Here is a 19,184-nt window from a genome sequence, read left to right as displayed (position 1 = left end):
ATAAAGAAGAGCTATAAATCGCCTCCACTGCCCACCAGATGAACATGAGGCTACATACCTAAGCTTTCAGGGGTCACCAAAAAAAAAAAAAAAGATAAGACGCTCTCCTCTCCTCCTTGCAACACAGGAGCTGTACTCTCTCCTCCCCACCAACCAACATAGATGATGGACTAACCCTACCTGCCCTAGAGGAGAAAGGGAAACCAAACTCTCTAAAAGACATCAACAACAGACAAAGGACTACTACAAAGGACGCTTGTTTCTGCATAGGCTACTCGGGCGGCCATCTTTGACTAGTCCCCCATTGAGGTGGCCTGCTTAGTCTAGTGGCCTCTTTAGTCTATTCTCAATTAGTGAATGTCTGCCTTTTATTGCAGTATTACACTTCTACTTGTATTTAATGCATCGATAGTTACCTCATATATTTCTGGCCGCTCTCTAGTGTCATTTTTGACTCATTTGGCTCTGTTGTTTGCACCTGTATTTTGTTCCAGTATTTCATTAGTATTATACTCCTACTTGTATACTGTACATTTTTATAAGCTGCACCCATTTCACTTTCTATTTATGTATCGCACCGATTGCTATCGCACCGATTGCTACCCCATATTTTTGTATATTTTTTTTCTTTTTTGTAAGCTGCACCCATTTCACTTTTATTCCTGGACTGCACCAATTGCTACCTCCTATATTTTGATTATGTTGGCTGCTCACTAGTGTCACTTTTGTTTCCATATAATTTACTGTTTGCATCTGTTTATTGCACACGTGTACCACCCTAGTACATCCTCCCATACCCACCTAAACCGCCCCCCAACATGGATCCCATCGGCAAGCACACATATATAATAAACTACCCATCCACACTCACCAAAAAAGCCGCTAAACGCTTTAAACACAACTTCCTGAGGTCCCATCCTGAAACCCCCTTTGCCGACACCTACTTCTCACCGATCAATGGATCCCTGAACACCGATATCATCTTCCACACCACACGCAGAGCTCAATGGAGAAAAGCGTTCCTCACCTTACTCACCGTCTCCGCCACCATGAAATCCGCTCATGGCCTAACTCTCTCCATCACACCATCCCAACTCTTCCCAGGTAGAGCCACCATCACTATTTACAATAACGGGATGGTCCTATCTCAATCCACAGATAGGAACCTGGAACTACTTGACAACCTGTTCCCCACCTTCATAGAGCACCTCTCCAATCCGCGGACCGACATTCATATTTCCCCCAGTCCTACCACCCCTGACTTCACAGTTCCAACCATCCACAACCTAGCTCAGCACCAGGTAGCTACTATACACTCATCATTCAGAGACACACCTACCACCCCTGACTTCTCAGCTCCCACCCACAACCCTTCTATCCCGGTTGAGCACCAGGAAGGGACCACTCTCGCTTCAAACACAGACACAGATCTTTCCCCCTCATACACCACTCGCACCCCCTAGCCCCCTATCGGCCCTCGGACCTCCACGCATACCATTAACACTCCTCTCTCCCATGACATCACAGCCGACATTAACACTATGCTCACCCCGGACATCACAGCTCTCACCGACAACACATCTAACCCAGTTCGGCACCAGGACGACACGCACAACGACAAATCCCACCCTTTATCCCCCCCATTCTCAGACCCCACTTCCCTCTAACTAACTACGCAGAACACACCTCCTCTCTTACTTTAACTCCCCCTCCCCACAACAGGACCATCTCCAATCCCATGTCCCCACCCACTCTCAGCCCTCATTACCCTTCCTGCTCCCTCATCTCCACTAACATACACCCATCCTCCACCTTGATCTATCCGCTTACCACCAATGCCCTCACTCATACCACCAACCTCCTCCCTACCTCATCCACACCCCTCCCGCCCAAACCATCTCCCCTCCCTAACACCATCTCGCACACTAACACAACGGACCCCTGCACCAACACCAGCCCACTCCCCCACCTGCACGCCAATTCACTGGTCAATCATTCACCTTTAACTACCACCTCTACCCTCAACACCTACCCCACGTTGGACAAGATTATGGCCACCCTCATCCAGATCAAAGGAGACATTCACATCCTCAAAGAACTACTATCCACACACACCTTACACCCCTCATCCACCTCCACCACCCCTCCCAACATGTCTCCTACCCCTCCGGTTGACTCTCTCACTCAACACTCCCCACACCGGACTTCAATCCCTGCTCGTAATCGCAACAACCGCCCTAGTCGCCCCTGCAACCCCTCACCCACCTCCACCTCCCCTCCCAACATGTCCCCCACCCTTTCGGTTGACTCGCTCACCCAACACTCCCCACACTGGACTTCAATCCCCGTTAGCAATCGCAACAACCGCCCTCGTCGCCCATGCAACCCTCTTTCGGACCTCGACACACTCCCTCTCCTCCGCTCATACGACCCAGCCCCCCAAAATCACACATCCACCACACACCTCACCATTCCCACGATACACCCAAATCCCCTTAGACCCCCCCACACTAAACAGCAGAACCTCCATCCCCAATAACCTTAGAAAAGTCCCTCTCTCTAGAACCTTCTACCGCCCTCAACACACCCAGTCTCAAATGCACTCTCCTCAACTGCAGATCGGCCTCGAAAAACTCCGCCGCCATCGCTGATCTCCCCTTAACGCTGGACCTTGACCTAATCATTCTGACTGAAACCTGGCTAACTGAATCCTCGTCACCTATAATGGACATTCTGGTTCCACCCAACTACCACATCATTAGACTGGACAGGTCAGGCAAAATAGGTGGTGGAAACGCATGCATCTACAGGAACAACCTCTCCGTTCTGAAAGGCAAGTCCACCTCCCCATCATCCTGTGAATACATCTGCCTTGACATTATTAGAGAGGGCAAACCGATATGCTCTCTACACAACATTTACCACCCACCCAGAGACAACCTCACCTTTTCCCAACAAATCATGGATTTGATTTCAACCAATTCCGGACGGCAGCTCACCCAAATATACCTTGGCGACTTCAAACTCCACTGGAACGATCGCAACGACGCAGTGGTAAATAGTCTTAAAAGTTTCCTCAACGCCCTTGACCTCACCCAAATATGCAACAACCCGACCCACGAGAAAGGCTCTATCCTCGTCCTTATCATCTCCAAAGAGGACTCTATCCAACTCGAGTCCATCCAACCCTGTGACTGGTCAGATCATCATATTGTCACATTCTTCATCAATGAAAAAGTTAAACCTAACCCGGGTCAATCCTCCAAGCCCAAAGTCTGGAAAAGAGACCTGAAAAAACTCAACCTAAGCTCTCTGCCTCCGAACAGCTGCAATCTCCAATTCCCACCGACCGGCGCTAAGGACGTTCAATCCCTGACTGACCACTACCTCAACGTTATGACCTCAATAATTAATGAGGCTGCACCTATGCAGCAAAAAAGAGTCTCTACTAAAATCTCCAATCCATGGTACGACGGAAGTCTCAATGAGGATAGACGAGACATGCGAATGGCAGAACGCACCTGGAGATCAGCTCCCTCTGCAATGCACCTAAAAACGCTGAAGAAAAAGAGAAACGCCTATTTCAGGAAAATAAAACGCGCAACACTAGACTTCTTCAGCCTCCAGCTCGACCAAGCAAAAAAAACGTCCGAGAAAACTGTTTGAGTTAATCAGAACACAATCCAAGGAACAACCCCAACCACTCAGCACTGTGCGCGAAGCTCCCTCCTGTGAAGACTTTTCCGCTTTCTTTATCCAAAAAACTGACAACATAAAGAGCGATCTCCTCATTGACGCAAACCTCTACTCCAAACCCCACTGCATAGCACCCACTGAACCAAAAAACAATGCTACATGGTCAACCTTTGGCACCTACTCTGAAGAAGAAATTGGCAAACTGCTCAGCACCTTGAAACCATCCAATCACCTCACAGGCCCCCTTCCTGCTAACGCCGTAAAAGACTTTACCCCTTTGCTTCTCCCACTCTGGACTAAAATTATCAACAGCTCACTTCAACAAGGAACCATACCTGACTCCCTCAAAGTTGGACAAGTCACACCTATACTAAAGAAACCTACAGCTGACCCCTCTGATCTGAACAATTACCGTCCCATTACTAATATCCCCACTCTCGCCAAACTACTGGAAAAATGCGCACAATTACAACTGACTAAACACATTGAACAGTTTGATCTCCTCAACCCTCATCAATCAGGCTTCCGAGCAGGACACAGTACAGAAACTGCTATGACTCACATAATTGACAACGCACTTCAAATGCTAGACCAAAATGACACTTGCCTCCTCAACCTTCTTGATCTCTCGTCAGCATTCGACACCGTTAAACATGAGAATCTACTCGAACTACTAAACACAAGAATGGGTTTATCTGGAACTGTTCTCAAGTGGTTCACTTCCTTTCTACACAACAGGTCGCAGAAATTTAAGAGCAACAACCTGATGTCCTTGCCAATACCTGTAACGCTGGGCGTCCCCCAAGGATCCTCCCTATCCCCAACTCTGTTCAACCTAGTTATGGAACCTCTCACCACCCTGCTACAGGTATCCAATGTACACTTTCACATGTACGCCGATGACACCCAACTTTATCTCAAATTACAATCCCCTAAAGACATTTTGCTCCTGAACTCAACGATCAGAAGCACCCAATCCTGGCTGGCCGATAACCATCTCAAACTCAATGCTCTGAAAACGGAGTTCCTTCTGATCTCACCTCCAGCGAAGATCTCCACCACTCAAATTTGGCTTTAACACCTAACAGCACTCAATGTCCAACCCACCATCGTGGACTCAGCAAAATCTTTAGGCATAACACTCAACACCAATCTCAACATGCAGCAACATATCAGCAAGGCAACTAAGGGAGCGAACTTCCAAATCAATACCCTGAGAAAACTTAAACCTTTCCTCCCAGCCAAAGACTTCCAAACCCCAGTACAAGCACTAGTCATCCCCCGAATTGAATATGGCAGCCCTCTGCGGACTCCCCCTAACTACTACTGCACCCGTAAGAGCTTCTCTAAACGCTGCAGCGAGACTCATCACTGGATCAAGAAAGCACTCTCATATCTCTCCTGACTTTAAATCCCTGAACTGGCTGCCTTTTGAAGCCAGAATACTTCTGAAAATCGCCTGCATGACACACAAGGCGGTACACCTGAACTCTCCCGGCTACCTCACTCAGAAGCTGACAATCTCTGGCGGTGCTAGAAACACTGGAGGCACAAACAATCTATTGCTGAAACCTCGTAGATTCCGGAAGGAAAAAACCCATAAACGCTCCTTCTCAGGAATGGCACCCAGGATCTGGAACTCACTCCCTCCCGAAACTAGGCTCATCTCTTCCACTACACTCTTTAAGAAAGAAGTAAAAGCTATCCTCATAGCAAAATACACCTGAACTATTACTTCGGACTCTTTTATAGACTCTGCACCGATCTGTACTACTTGTTTGACCCCGTTGTTTATTTGTATTACCTGTATTATTGTTTACATGATTCTGATTTATCTGACTATGCTCGCTCATGTACCCCTTCTGTGTAAAGCGCTCTGATATCTGCAAAGATCTTGTCCGCACTATATAAAACTTTCAAAATAAAATAAAATAAAGAGGCAGACGAGGTGCAAGTCGGTCTCCGACGTCTGCCAGTGACAAGTGCCACATGGTATAAAACCAGCCTTCTGAGTAGACATCCATGTCAGGCCAGGAGACCAGTCTAAAAACCTTTGATAAACCATAAAACAACTGTCAAAAGGTAAGTGACAGGGTAGCTCTCACCGGATCTGTGCTGGCTTGCATGGAAGGAAAAGAACAGAGGTCAGCGCGCTGGGGTGGTGCCTATACAGGCACCACCCACGTCACTTTCGGCGAGGACGATACGGACAACGAGACCTACTGGTGGACAGGGGTACTGCTCATGGAACATTTCCAGATCAGTCTCTTATCAGATGGTGTTGGTAAGTGTATTACATGGTGAGATCGCACAATCGCTCCATATAATTCACCTAATTTCCTCACAGTTCCTAAGAAACTATGTCTGTATTGGTTTTGGAGTTGGGGGGATATGGATAATATCCAAACATTACACTGGTCTCTGTAAACTAGTTTGAGAAATTACAAAACGAAGGCCAACAACTGTAGGTTAGATGAGAGCTACTACATTAGGCTTAAACCAGGTAACGTTTGTTAGTGAAGTTATTTACATTAGAAAACCTCAAGAGCCAGTCATACCTTTACTAGAACAGTGTGTACCAGGATCTGGTCCAAAGCCTGCCTCTATGGAATTTAGTAAATTTAATTCATCAAGGGATGTTGGAGCAGGCTTACAAAAAGTTCATTGTGGAATTCAACTAGAACTAAGAAATTAGTCATGAGGCTGTATTAGTCGACCGACTTCTGCTTTAGTAAAGGTCTTTGAAGTAAGGAAAGGGGAAACGTTTTTTCAAACTGTCAGGGCTAGTCCATATCTAATATGAACAGTACAAAATGTGTGTACAAGATCAAGTCAAGTAAAATAAAAGGACCAGTGAGAAGGGAAGATAGCAAATGATAATGACCTGAGTGATCATAAAAATGAGGTAACTGCACAAAAAGCAATCAAACCCCCCAAATGAAAATGACAATATAAACCGTTTAGCTTCACATAACTTACTTTTTTTGCTGTAGCCGAAGACAGTACAGTGTGGGCTGGAGGTGAAATCTGTTCACAGATTCTGGCTTTATTTACATCGTTGTTTGCAATATTATGATGCCTCTCTGTTTACGAATAAAAAAAAAAAGAGGGTGCTTTATGAAGGCTTTAAGGGCTTGTGGGGGTTAGAGGAAGGGTGAAAGGAAGCAAGACAAAATAGAAGTAGAGGAGTGACCACAAAACCAGGGCAGGAATGGAGTTAACAGGAAGGTCAGGCAGCTTGAAACCTAAATAAAGTAAAATAAGAAGGGCAGCTAGGATAAAGATTCAACTGAGGAAACATAAAAGACAAATTAGGGAGCATAAGAGCAAAGACCAAACAAGGACCTAATCCCAGAGAGATACAGGCTATCTATTTGACAATTTCTATGAACGATTTTCAAGATGACAAGTTATTAAAGATGTTAAACTTTGAAGACAGGTTAATTTCAGGGACAATCACTAGAAAAGACTATTAGTCCAAGGGGTACAGATTAGACAAAGGACAGTGGCCACATGTTCCAGATTACCGGACTCTTTTTCAGCCTCTGACTCGGAGGCTTCCTCCTCTTCTTCTGAGCTGGTACAGCTGGATTCCTCCTTCCCCTCATCATCGTGCTCAATGAATTTTGATGTTTCTTCTTTGTCTCCCTCATACAGCAGTTTCTCTTTGCTGTAAGGGAATACATTGATGTGAATTTCCAATCTTTTCCCATCCATTTTTCCTGTTCTTGACAAACCACACTTCAATGGCTTGAAAGAACTCTTAGAGTGCATTATTCATTAAACTGCCATACAACATGCTGCCATGGTCAAATCAAGTAAACATGCCACCAAGTCAAAGAACATTGGCTTAACTAGTCAATAAAAGGGGACTTTTACAAAGCATAAATGTGGTATTTGTTTTCCTAACAACCCAAAACCAGACAAATAGCCAAAGTTACCCGACCGATTAAGGAAAATATTAGCTATTTCACAGTGGCAGGATTTTTAAATGGTGCAAGAAAAGCCTGCCATAAAATGACAATCATGAGGATGTACCCGCCAGAGAGCCTCCAGCTTTACAAATCGAGCTATCACGCTCAGTCCAGCCCTCGGATCTAGACGACCCACACCCTGGACGTGGCTGTTTGGATATTCCCACCAGCCGATTTTACTCCTTCAATAGATCTTTGGACCCCGTTCCACCATGCACGCAGTAATGCGGAAAGGCATAGTGTAAATAATGTTTGAAATAAGACAACAATGATGATTTTTTTGTCCTGATGATGATGTCCCATATGTAAATAAGGCATCGAAACGCCGTCGACTCTAAAAAAAAACCTTATGCAAAATGATATTGAACTATTGTAAAAATGCAATGTTGTGGTTATGAAAATTCGCGTCTTTAACAATGAATACAAGTACACAGACTTATTTTAGCTTTGCCCTTTTGGCCATTCCTTTCGTTGTTTTGTCTTGAATGTTGTGGGTCACGGCCGTGCCCACTTGTTATTATAGTGTCTTTACATTTTTGTTTTACCAACTAGAACGCTAAAATAAAAATTCTTGTCCGGCTGGACAAAAGAGATTACACTCATTAGGTGTTTTGATTATTGGTTTGTACTTTAGCCTGCCCTTATGTAGGGACCAATGTTTTGTATAATATGATACTGCCCAAGGTCCCTGCGACATACCTTTAGGGTTCCCTTGTCTTTTGTAAACATGAAATCAGGTGTGTCATAATGAAACAAGAATCATAAATAACATACATCACATTTTAATAACGTCAAGAATCAAATCTTGTTCCAAGATGGCAAAGTGAAATAGGGAACATCTAGGCTGAACAAAACAAAATCTGACCTTTCTAAAAATGCAGCCGAAAATGAATGTTGCGTTTATCATTACAATCATTCAAGGCAGCTTAAATACAACCTGACGGGCACATTTCCAGTAAACCTTTTCTGGCATTTGTGATCTAGCCATGATTTGCACAGCTGGATTCCATAGAGACAGTCTATAGAAAATGTATGAAGTATGAAGTATGAAACCATTACTTGAAGATTTGGTGAAGAGTTGGTAAACATTTAGCTTCTTAAGCTCCACCCTTTAGGCCAATAGGCTTGGTTTAGAAATATGAAATGACCTCTTAAAAACCTGGTAATTGCTTGGTTTAGAAATATGAAATGACCTCTTAACCTAGTAATTGTAAGTTGCATACACCATATGTCCAATGACACCTCACTGCCATTTGAAGACTGAAACCCTAGAGGAAGCTCTCCGAGACCCTCCTAATGTCCCCTAGGGTTGGATTTAGATCAATAAAGACGTGTTTGCACTACCATCTCTTGTTACCATGTAGCCTATACTAGGAGGGATCCAGAAACCTGTATGACAAACCATTTCAAGAGATAGAGTCAAACTGAATTATGGACCACCAACATTCAAAAAAATATAAATAGCAACAATGTGAGTGATATTAGTAACAATGGGGTAAGGCATCCTTCAAACTAAATACTGCTCAGTGCCTTTCAAATATATTTAAATGGCTCGAAGCTACTGAGAGAAAATGTATTCTATCACCACACGACTAAACAGTACTCTTCAAAATTCTGTTGTCACAATGGGAAATGAAAATCCACTCTTTAATTTGTTCTAAGGGTTAGTCCTACCCTAAAACATCTACACACAAGACATCTGTTAGCCAGTTATGGAGCAACACAAATTCTGAAGATACCTATTTGATGGTGACTAGGTAGGTTTGCTAAGAGAAGAGTAGAGCACTATGGTGTTAATAGCTGTTCAGTTACAACATTAGGTAAAACAATCTGAGCGACACCTTGCTAGTGATTTGTTTTTCCAATATTATCAAATATTTTGTGTAAACTCCTCAGTGTTAGCTCTGCTACACTTGGCTCCTCACTCTCCGCACCCACAAATGACTCTGGATATAAGAATGGCATAGCAAGGTTTGCGGAAATATTGCCAATGACCAAGTTAAAGGCCACACATCACATGCTTGTGATAATTGGCAGCTTCTGGTGCACCTAGGGATCTTACTGGTCCAAACTCCAGTCACAGTGCTTACTTTCTGAAGAAGTCATTCTGCAGTTTGCCGTTGATGCTGGATTCGATTAGCTGACTTCTGGCTTCTTTCTCACTGCGCAGCTGAGCAGGAAAGAAGCAATGACACAGTCAGTGGATTAAAACAAAAAAACAAAGGTTAAACTGACATTATAGTTAGGTGAAAATGCAGTGAGAACGTAATGTTTTCAGCAACAAAAAACCCCCACATACACGAGTCCCCTTTCATGCACTGCTTAATACCTTACATATTACATAACTCAAGATATGAAGAAATGCATTATTTTTATTTTGTGAAACTCGGCACTCATATTCCTTTTTACATACATCATGAGCATACGTTGATTTTCTATTAATCAATGCAAATGATTTTTTCTACAATCAGATATGCATTACTGTGCACTTTTTTTAAATGTGTGTGTAAAGAATGTATGCACAAGTAGGAAGGGAGATTTCTCATTTGGGACAGTACTGAGCTAGAAAATCAAAGATGTTTAATCATGAAAATAATTGATTGGTGACATGAATAGCCTGATTTTTATAAGAATACATCCTTATTCGTGTTGCAATACAGCAAATTACACCTTAGAATGTGAAAAAAGTCATGTAAAGCTGTATCAGTTTTGTTCCCAAATTTTTTGCAAGCTGACATTAAAGCACTTGCTAACCCACCACTGCTTCTACAACACAGAGGTGGTGCTCTATTACTAGGGGCATATGGGGTACACTAACCAGAGTTCCATCATATACAGTGAGCAGCAGCACTTCATTGTAGACTTCTCAGCGTAATCTCACATGCTCTGACAACGTTAGAGACAGACTACAACATTTTGGAACAATTTCTTACCCGATGGTTTACTGTACACTGTAAATCAAACTTAATTCATGCAAGCAGCTCTACTGCACTTCATCGCAAACAGCAAAGTTCACGTACAGGCAGGATTTATAATCACAAACGATAAACACAGGTTTCAGAGTGTGCACTACAAAGCGTAGCAATGGAAAAACTAGATGACATATATTGAGTCCACGACTGTAGTAAAGTCACACAATCTATCAGCACCTATCAACAGTGGCCACAGCTCCCTTCATGTGAATCGAAAGCAACCCTAACACAACCTTATGTGAGGTGGACAAATGCTTGGTTTTGTAGAACCTTCACTTGTTGCTGCTTAAATAACGTTTTCATGCTGCCTCCATGAAACATGTAATTTAATGCTAATGCCCTTCATTCATCTAGTTCGGCCAGACAATCTCCCAACCTGCTTTCTAAAATATCCACTCCACTAACAATCTGTTGACGTTCCCAAAAGGTTCTGTACTGGGTTCACTCTTTTTAGGTCGAAGCCTACTAGACAACACATCTGAGGATGCAGTCCGCCCATTGCGGATCGTTGGCTTTAACTCACAAGTGCTTGCTTTGTATTTGCTGGTTTTATTTGCTTTAGGCTCTCCTGCTCGAGTTCATCCGTCTGGTAGAGCATCTCTTGATAAATGTATCCTCCCTAGTGCTTGTTTTCTGTACACAGGCATTCAATCTTGTTCTCATCTTGTCACGTTTGCTGTGCATTCTAAGACAGATGTCAAATGTCAGACTCTGTCTTCCTGGGAGACTGGTGTTTACTTTTCTTTTTTTAACTTCAAAGTGCTAGAATATATTTGGCAATCTTGCTGTGGAACGGAAAGGTTTTTTTCTACTACACAACAAAAATGAACTGTGCTGAGATTTCAGAATATATCAGAATTAGGAAAGCACAAACTCAGTTTTTTTTGTATTTCTGAAGTGGTGCAAATAAATATTTGAATACGATCAATACACTAGGTTATGACATTTACATACATTTTTTGTGCGCAGTAAAATGGTCATTGCAATTGAAAATATGCTGTCTGTAATGGCAGTGAATTACCACACCATGCATACGCCACGACAATCCACGCCACTCCATTCTACTACTCCGCTCCACCACAAGCCACTTCTCTCCACACCACACAAACCACTCCACGACACCCAACTCAACTTTCCTCAACCTACTCCAATCTGCCCCAATTCAATTTACCTCAACCTACTCCAATCTGCCCCAATTCAATTTACCTCAACCTACTCCATTTATTTTGCATTTCTGAAGTGTGGTGGAAATAATTATTTGAATACAATCGAAACACATCAATACAATAGGTTATGACATTTACATACATTTTTCGTGCGCAGTAAAATGGTCATTACAATTGAAAACGTACTGTCTGTAATGGCAGTGCATTGGTACTCCAACCCGCCCACACGCCAATCCACCACACTCTGCCCCACTCCAATCCACCACACTCTGCCCCACTCCAATCCACCACACTCTGCCCCACTCCAATCCACCACACTCTGCCCCACTCCAATCCACCACACTCTGCCCCACTCCAATCCACCACACTCTGCCCCACTCCAATCCACCACACTCTGCCCCACTCCAATCCACCACACTCTGCCCCACTCCAATCCACCACACTCTGCCCCACTCCAATCCACCACACTCCGCCCCACTCCAATCCACCACACTCCGCCCAACTCCAATCCACCCAATCTACCACACTGCGCCCCACTCAATCTACCACACACCTCAGCAAGATTTCAAGCCTTAAACATCCTTATAACCGTTCATATTTCCTTTCACACAACTAATGTATTGATTAACTATGAGTAATCAGCAAATTATTGTTTGCAGTAGTCTTAAAGTGGACCATCCTCAGCACTGTTTATCCAAATGTCTGAATCTTAAATGTTGACACTATTTATTCTCACTAGCAACACAGCAACTTCACGTTCTATATTAATGCTGAAGTCTGGTTTGCTTTCTGACAAAGACAGGCCCCTCTATAAACTTCTAATGCTAGTCTTCAAAGGCATTTTTGGCTACATCTTAGATATTTTAACCCATCATATTTCCATCTTTAATTGAACAGCAGCTAATCTGCACTTAATATTAGTCCTTTATCACTCTAGGTACCTTCTAGAGCCCATCCACTGGAAGTCAATGGCCATTAAGCCTGTTACTATACTAAACAAAAGGAGGTGAAGTATCCTGCAAGCACACCAAACCGTGTAAATATGGCAATATATTTATACAATCTCATTTACAAAAAGTGTATATTTGTTTTTATCAAATTCTACTAAGTTATCAATTGGTCCTTGCTGTTCTTAACACTTACAATCACAATGGCCTTTGTAATTCCACCCAACCAGTTTACTGCCCCATGAGCCAGATGACAATATGCCTTCTTGTACAATATGTGTGATCCAAATGTTTTTTGCTGATAATCCCTGTTTGGGATGCTGCAGTCAGGAAGCATACTTTGATGCCAGAGGCTTTTTCGTGGGTTCATTCATTCATTAAGTTTTATATAGTGCGAACATGATCCAGAGGGATATGAGAGCGCTTTACAATTGTGGGGAAAGGAAGGTAACCGTTGCAGTACATGTGTCAAATAGGAATACAGAGAGACTCACAAATCAAACTAGAACTCACAAGACAAGAATGGTTACAAGTACACAGGGTCAGCAAAATAATAAGAAAATAACTGGTACAGAGTGAGATGGGGGGAGCAAGTGCAACGAGAGAGAGGAAAATATGAAAAAGAAACAGCATCCAGCGCAGGGCTTAAAGGTGTAAGTCCAATACATTGGAGCAGAGGATCCACAAACCTATAAAGGTAAGAACTTGTTCATAAGGAATCTTTTTACTTACAATTTGAAGGCAGCCTTGGAGGAGATTCTACTTATTTCCAGTGGGAGAGAGTTCCAGATCTTCTGTGCTGAGGCGAAGAAAGCTCAGTGACATGTTCTCTTTTTGCGAAAGATCTGTCATTTAGGGCCCAATCTATGGCACCAGAAGTCAAAAAGCTATATGATTCTGAAACAGATCTAGCTATGTGCTGGGGCAGGTAAAAGGTCTACATTTGAAGGCTACTGTACAAAACTTAGCTTTTAGTTGGTTATTAGCCTCTTACACCTTGTAATCTCAGTCTTGTTCTTAATGGCTCTAAATTTGTTCACCAGAACTGTGAATCAAACTAATGACTATAAACATAGGGCAAGTTACTTTGGAAATTACAGCCTAATTTATCTTCAGCTTTGAACTTAAATAAAAGAAATCTTAAGAAGTGCTCTTGCAAAATGATCAGCTAGGTGTTTACATCAAAAAGGAATTTAAGGGTGTTACCAGGGATGCTGAAAGGGAAATAATTGCAGAGACTCATCCACAATTAATCATGAAATTAGCAAAACTATATAGAAGGTACGAACATAAATATTTCATTTTACGATGTAAAATAAATGAACTCACCAAATTTTGCTTCTTTTGCAAAACCTCTAAGAGCTCAGCTACACTCTCATCCGCCACATCGAATGGTGTCTGACCCTGCATGTGAACAATTCAAGGAAATAGACATAACAGAAGGTTAGGAAATCGACATGGAGTACATGGTCAATGTGATACACTTTCGTTTGGATCTAATGTGAAGAACAAAATAAATAACAATAAGAATACAAGGAAAATAAATACGCATTATCAAATTCAATATGTCTTCCTGGGGCTGTGAGTTACAACCAAGATCTGCGGGCTTTGCCAGTGCTTGTTTTCAGAGATCTGGTGGGGGAGAATGGAAGGAGCCACTGGGTACTTTGTCCAGCAGCAAAGGGAGAAGATAGGCATGCTAAAAGGTAGAGGGCTAGCCGCTGACCCAGAATATCAAGACTTTTAGATGATCCACTTGCAGTGAAGCCTTCAAGTAGTGGCCAGCAGGATGAAGAAAGGGAACTGTGGAGCATTCTTTAACAAGCATTTACAATGCAATGGTCTCGGCATTATTAAAGGTAGAGCTATTGGCATTGTTGATGACTATTTTTTTATTTATTTTTTAAATCATAAATAAATGGCATTGTCATTTATATTGCCAATAGCTTAATTGTTTGCATATGCGAGACTTATTGCATTAGCACCCACACACAGAGTAAGTAGGAGAGTAATAGAGTGAGAAGTTGATAGTAAGGGGAGAGTTATTAGTAAAGAGTATTAGAGAGCGAGTAGTACAAAGTGAAAGAGTGAATAGTATATAGTGTGAAAGTGAGTAGTAAAGAGTCCTAGAGCCACACACATTTACATGCACAGCCACACCCTTACATATACAAAGTGTATTTTTAGTTTCAGTAGTAAAGAGTGAGTAGTATAGTGACTAATTACTAGTGAGTAATGTTGAGTAGTAGAGAGTGTAGCAGAGTGTGTAGTACAGTATTACAGTGAGTACTATACATTAGATGTTATTAATTCAGTGAGTAGTAGCAAGTAGTTGATATTGAGTATTACAGTGAGTAGAGTGTTATGGAGTCATATAGTAAATATTCGAGTGAGTATTGATAATATTTGATAGTGAGTATTATAGAGGGACTGAGTGAGTATTTGTGAGTAGTATGGAGTGTAGTTTAGAGTGTGTAGTAGAGTGTGTAATAGAGCGTTATAGTGAGAACTGTAGAGTATTTATTTGTGTACTAAAGTGAATAGGGAGCATTAGAGTTGTTGAGTAAGTACTTTAGTAGTAGAGTGAGTAGTAGTGAGTAGTTGATATTGAGTAGTAAAGTGAGTATAGAGTATTAGATATTTGTCGTGTAAACTAGTACAGTGAGTAGTGAGAATATTAGAGAGCGAGTAGTAAAGAGTGAGTAGTAGTGTGCAGTAAGTTGTGTGTAGTAGACAGTTTTTTTTTTAGAGTATTAGAGTTAGTACCTTACAGCATTTTTTCTCATTACTAAATCTATTAGGCAGTATTAGAGAGTTGTAGAGTAAGTAGTACGGTATTAGAGTGAGTAGTAGAGAGTGATTAGTAGAAAGTATTAGAGAGCGAGTAGTCTAGAGTGTAATATTTAGTATTAAGGAGTGAAAGAGTGAGTAGTAAAGAGTCTTATAGTTACACACATTTACATGCACAGCCACACTCTTACATATACAAAGTATTTTTTCTTTTAGTAGTAAAAAGTGAGCAGTATATAGTGACTAATTATGAGTGAGAAACGTTCAGTAGTAGAGAGTGTAGCCGAGTGTATAGTACAGTCTCACAGTAAGTACTATACATTAGATGCTATTTAGTAGAGTGCGTAGTAGTGAGTAGTTGATATTGAGTAGTACAGTGAGTAGAGAGTGTTATGGAGTTGTATAGTAAGTATTCGAGTTAGTAGTGATAATATTTGAGAGTGAGTAGTAAAGAGTGAGTATTTGAGTGAGTATTTGAGTGTAGTAAAGGATGTTATAGTAGAGTGTGTAATAGAGTGTTGAAGTGAGTACTGTAGAGTATTTGTTTGTGCACTTAAGTCAGTAGAGAGTATTAGAGAGTTGTAGAGTAAGTATTTTAGTAGTAGTGAGTAGTTGATATTTAGAAGTACAGTGAGTATAGAGTATTAGATATGTGTAGAGTAAGTAGTAGAGTGAATAGTGAAAATATCAGAGTGAGTAGTAAAGAGTGAGTAGTAGCGCGTAGTAAATTGTGCGTAGTAGAGTTGTAGAGTAAGTAGTAAAGTATTAGAGTGAGTAGTAGAGAGTGTTTAGTCTAGTTGCTCATTACATTATTTTTATTTAGGTTTTTAAAACATAAATAAATGCCATTGTCATTTACAATGCCAATAGCGTAATCGCTCGCAAATGCGAGACCTATTGCATTTGCACCCATACAGAGCCACACACACAAAGCCGCCCACACACAGACAGAGCCGCGCACACACACACACACACAGACAGAGCCGCGCACACACACACAGACAGAGCTGCGCACACACACACACCCAGACAAAGCCACGCACACACACACACCCAGACAAAGCCACGCACACACAGAGCCACATACACACACATAGCCACACACACACAGAGGCACACACACACAGAGCCGCGCACACACACACACACACACAGACAGAGCCACACACACACACACACAGACAGACAGACAGACAGAGAGGCGCGCGCACACAGACAGAGCGGCGCACACACACAGACAGAGCCGCGCACACACACAGACAGAGCCGCGCACACACACAGACAGAGCCGCGCACACACACACACACAGAGACAGAGCCACGCACACACACACAGACAGAGCCGCGCACACACACACACACAGACAGAGCCGCGCACACACACACACACACACACAGACAAAGCCGCGCACACACACACAGAGCCGCACACACACACACAGAGCCGCACACACACACACAGAGCCACATACACACACAGAGCCACATACACACACAGAGCCACACACACACACAGCGCCACACACACACACAGAGCCACACACAAACACACAGAGCCACACACACACACAGAGACATACACACACACAGAGACATACACACACAGCCGTCTGTAGGAGGGCATGTTTCGAGCCCCCGATCATCGCCCCGTGCGCCCTCTGCAGACCGGTCAGCACCCTGCAGCAGGAGAGAGCGATGAGGGGGAGACAGGAGGCAGCACACTGCAGAGAAGTCGGAGACTTGGGAAAGAGTGACAGCTGAGGGGAGTAGGACACACGGGACGGGAGACTCAATGACAGTCAGCGGACCTAGAGATGGGACAGGATTATTTGTAAAGCCCAGGTGACTCGGGACCTTTGGGAGCAGTCTTGAGAGGGAAGCAGAGTCCAGTATTTACCGGTAGGGGCCGGACTATGGACCAGGGGGTGTGGCCAGAGGAGGAGGAAGAGGAGGGGTAAGAAGAAAACGTAAGGAGGGGGAGGTGGGCATACGGTCTGCAGACACTTGATGGGGGAATCCTCCGAACAATGGCTGGACAGAGCATGATAACACACACACACACACACACACACAGGGTTCCAAAGCAGAGTATTTCAAGGCCATGTTTTCTGTATTTTCAATTTGTATGTGTTCGCTTTATTTATTTTGACTTCACACCGGTTTCCTTCCCAGTATATTAAAGACGATGAAGATTTTGGAGGGTCGCACAAGAAAAGTGCAAATTTACAAGACCGTGCAGTTACAATAAGCGTCTTTGACCAATCAATCCTGGATCCGTTGACATTTGGAGAAAAGCAAGTGAATACGATACTGAATAAAGTGCCACCAATAACGTTTTCAGTATTACGGGACACACCCCTCCTTAGGGGAAGTAGGGCCCTAGTATTTTTTTTGCAGCTTTTTCATACAGCACTAACACTCTTATCAGCAATGAACCATACCAAGGAGCAACTGTCTGTACTCTAAAAAAAAAAATCCATTTCTGCATGCAGAACCACAGTCCTCACTAAAATTAATACTTTCATATTGTTACGTTATATTTCTTTGTTATTCAATGTGAAACACCAGCATACGCGTTTCAATGGGTATAAAAGCAAAGGTCCCAGTAGAGGGGCGTGTCCTTTTAGGTGCTATTGAAAGGCTGGACAGCCCCCCCGTGCTTGGAGGAGTCAGAGGACATGCTTACAACAGATGCTACGGCTGCAGATACATGCGCTGTGCGGGTTTGCCATCGATGCAGGGGGTCTGCATAGTAATGTTGGACACAAAGGCCTGGTGGAGCCCAGAGCGAATGGGGGTAGGGTGGGTTTGAAGGCCCATTTCATTGACTCGTCCTTTGAGTTTAGCTCGCTACCAGCTGGGCCGGTGTTGCGCTTGTAGCCCAGGGCCGTGTGCTCATCTGCAGCCTCCCCCGTCAGTGTGGATATAGACATTGACTGTACACTTTAACAGTGCGATCAATCTACACACTCATGAGAGAGCCTCCCTGCTGCCCTCCCCACCTTGTACCGGAGATTACCAATCAGTAACTCCTGCGGGTCCGTTTGCCAAGCCGGATAAGCAGCGCAGGGGGTTAATTAGGCTTATATGCATTTACATCTTAATGCTACTAATTTCCGATTTTAAAAAAACCGCAAAGAAATATAAATAAAGAAAATGTAAATAAATGCATGACTGAATTCGACCCCATTTAAAACAACATGCAAGGAAAGACACATATTAGTAGTAACTTGTTCTTCTATCGCATAATCGAGATAACTTTTGTTATGGTTAAAGATCAGAAATAATTATAGTTGACCACGACTGCTGTTTAAAACCAGCACAACATTCAAATGTTCATGTGTTATTTGAGGAAACGTTGTGAATTGAAGGATCTCTGTTGAAATCTGGCTGCTACCTGGTGCCACAGGCTCAACCCGCAACTTCGCATTTCATCCTGCTGACCATCCATTGTGGTTTTGGAAACAGTAACTTATCAGTTTAGAGGGACCAGGGCTGCTATGTCAGTCTGTGAGGAAACCTTGGTTTTCTGTAGCAGGGAGTGAACGCGTTGGCATTACGGGAGATCACGATCTGGTGAGGGGAGAGGATGTGGTCCGTCGTCTAGACTGCCGACTTTGGTGCTGCGGTACCAGGTTCG

General features: G+C 43.0%; 1 protein-coding gene across 7 annotated transcripts in view; it reads right to left on the bottom strand.

The window, feature by feature from the left end:
* The window catches only part of PPP1R12B (protein phosphatase 1 regulatory subunit 12B), an 880,212-nt gene that overhangs the window by 627,330 nt on the left and 233,698 nt on the right, over positions 1–19,184 (bottom strand). For all 7 annotated transcript variants that reach the window (XM_086923137.1, XM_086923132.1, XM_086923136.1 and 4 more), the window contains exons 6-9: positions 14,085–14,159; positions 9,761–9,840; positions 7,224–7,366; positions 6,676–6,779 (exon numbers count right to left, since the gene is read on the bottom strand). In XM_086923137.1, the coding sequence (XP_086779263.1) occupies positions 6,676–6,779; positions 7,224–7,366; positions 9,761–9,840; positions 14,085–14,159 (402 nt within the window). The remainder of the gene's footprint in view (positions 1–6,675; positions 6,780–7,223; positions 7,367–9,760; positions 9,841–14,084; positions 14,160–19,184) is intronic.

The sequence above is a fragment of the Lissotriton vulgaris genome, chromosome 5 (genome assembly GCF_964263255.1).
Source record: "Lissotriton vulgaris chromosome 5, aLisVul1.2, whole genome shotgun sequence".
NCBI lineage: Eukaryota > Metazoa > Chordata > Amphibia > Caudata > Salamandridae > Lissotriton > Lissotriton vulgaris.
This window is presented reverse-complemented; position numbering and strand designations above follow the sequence as displayed.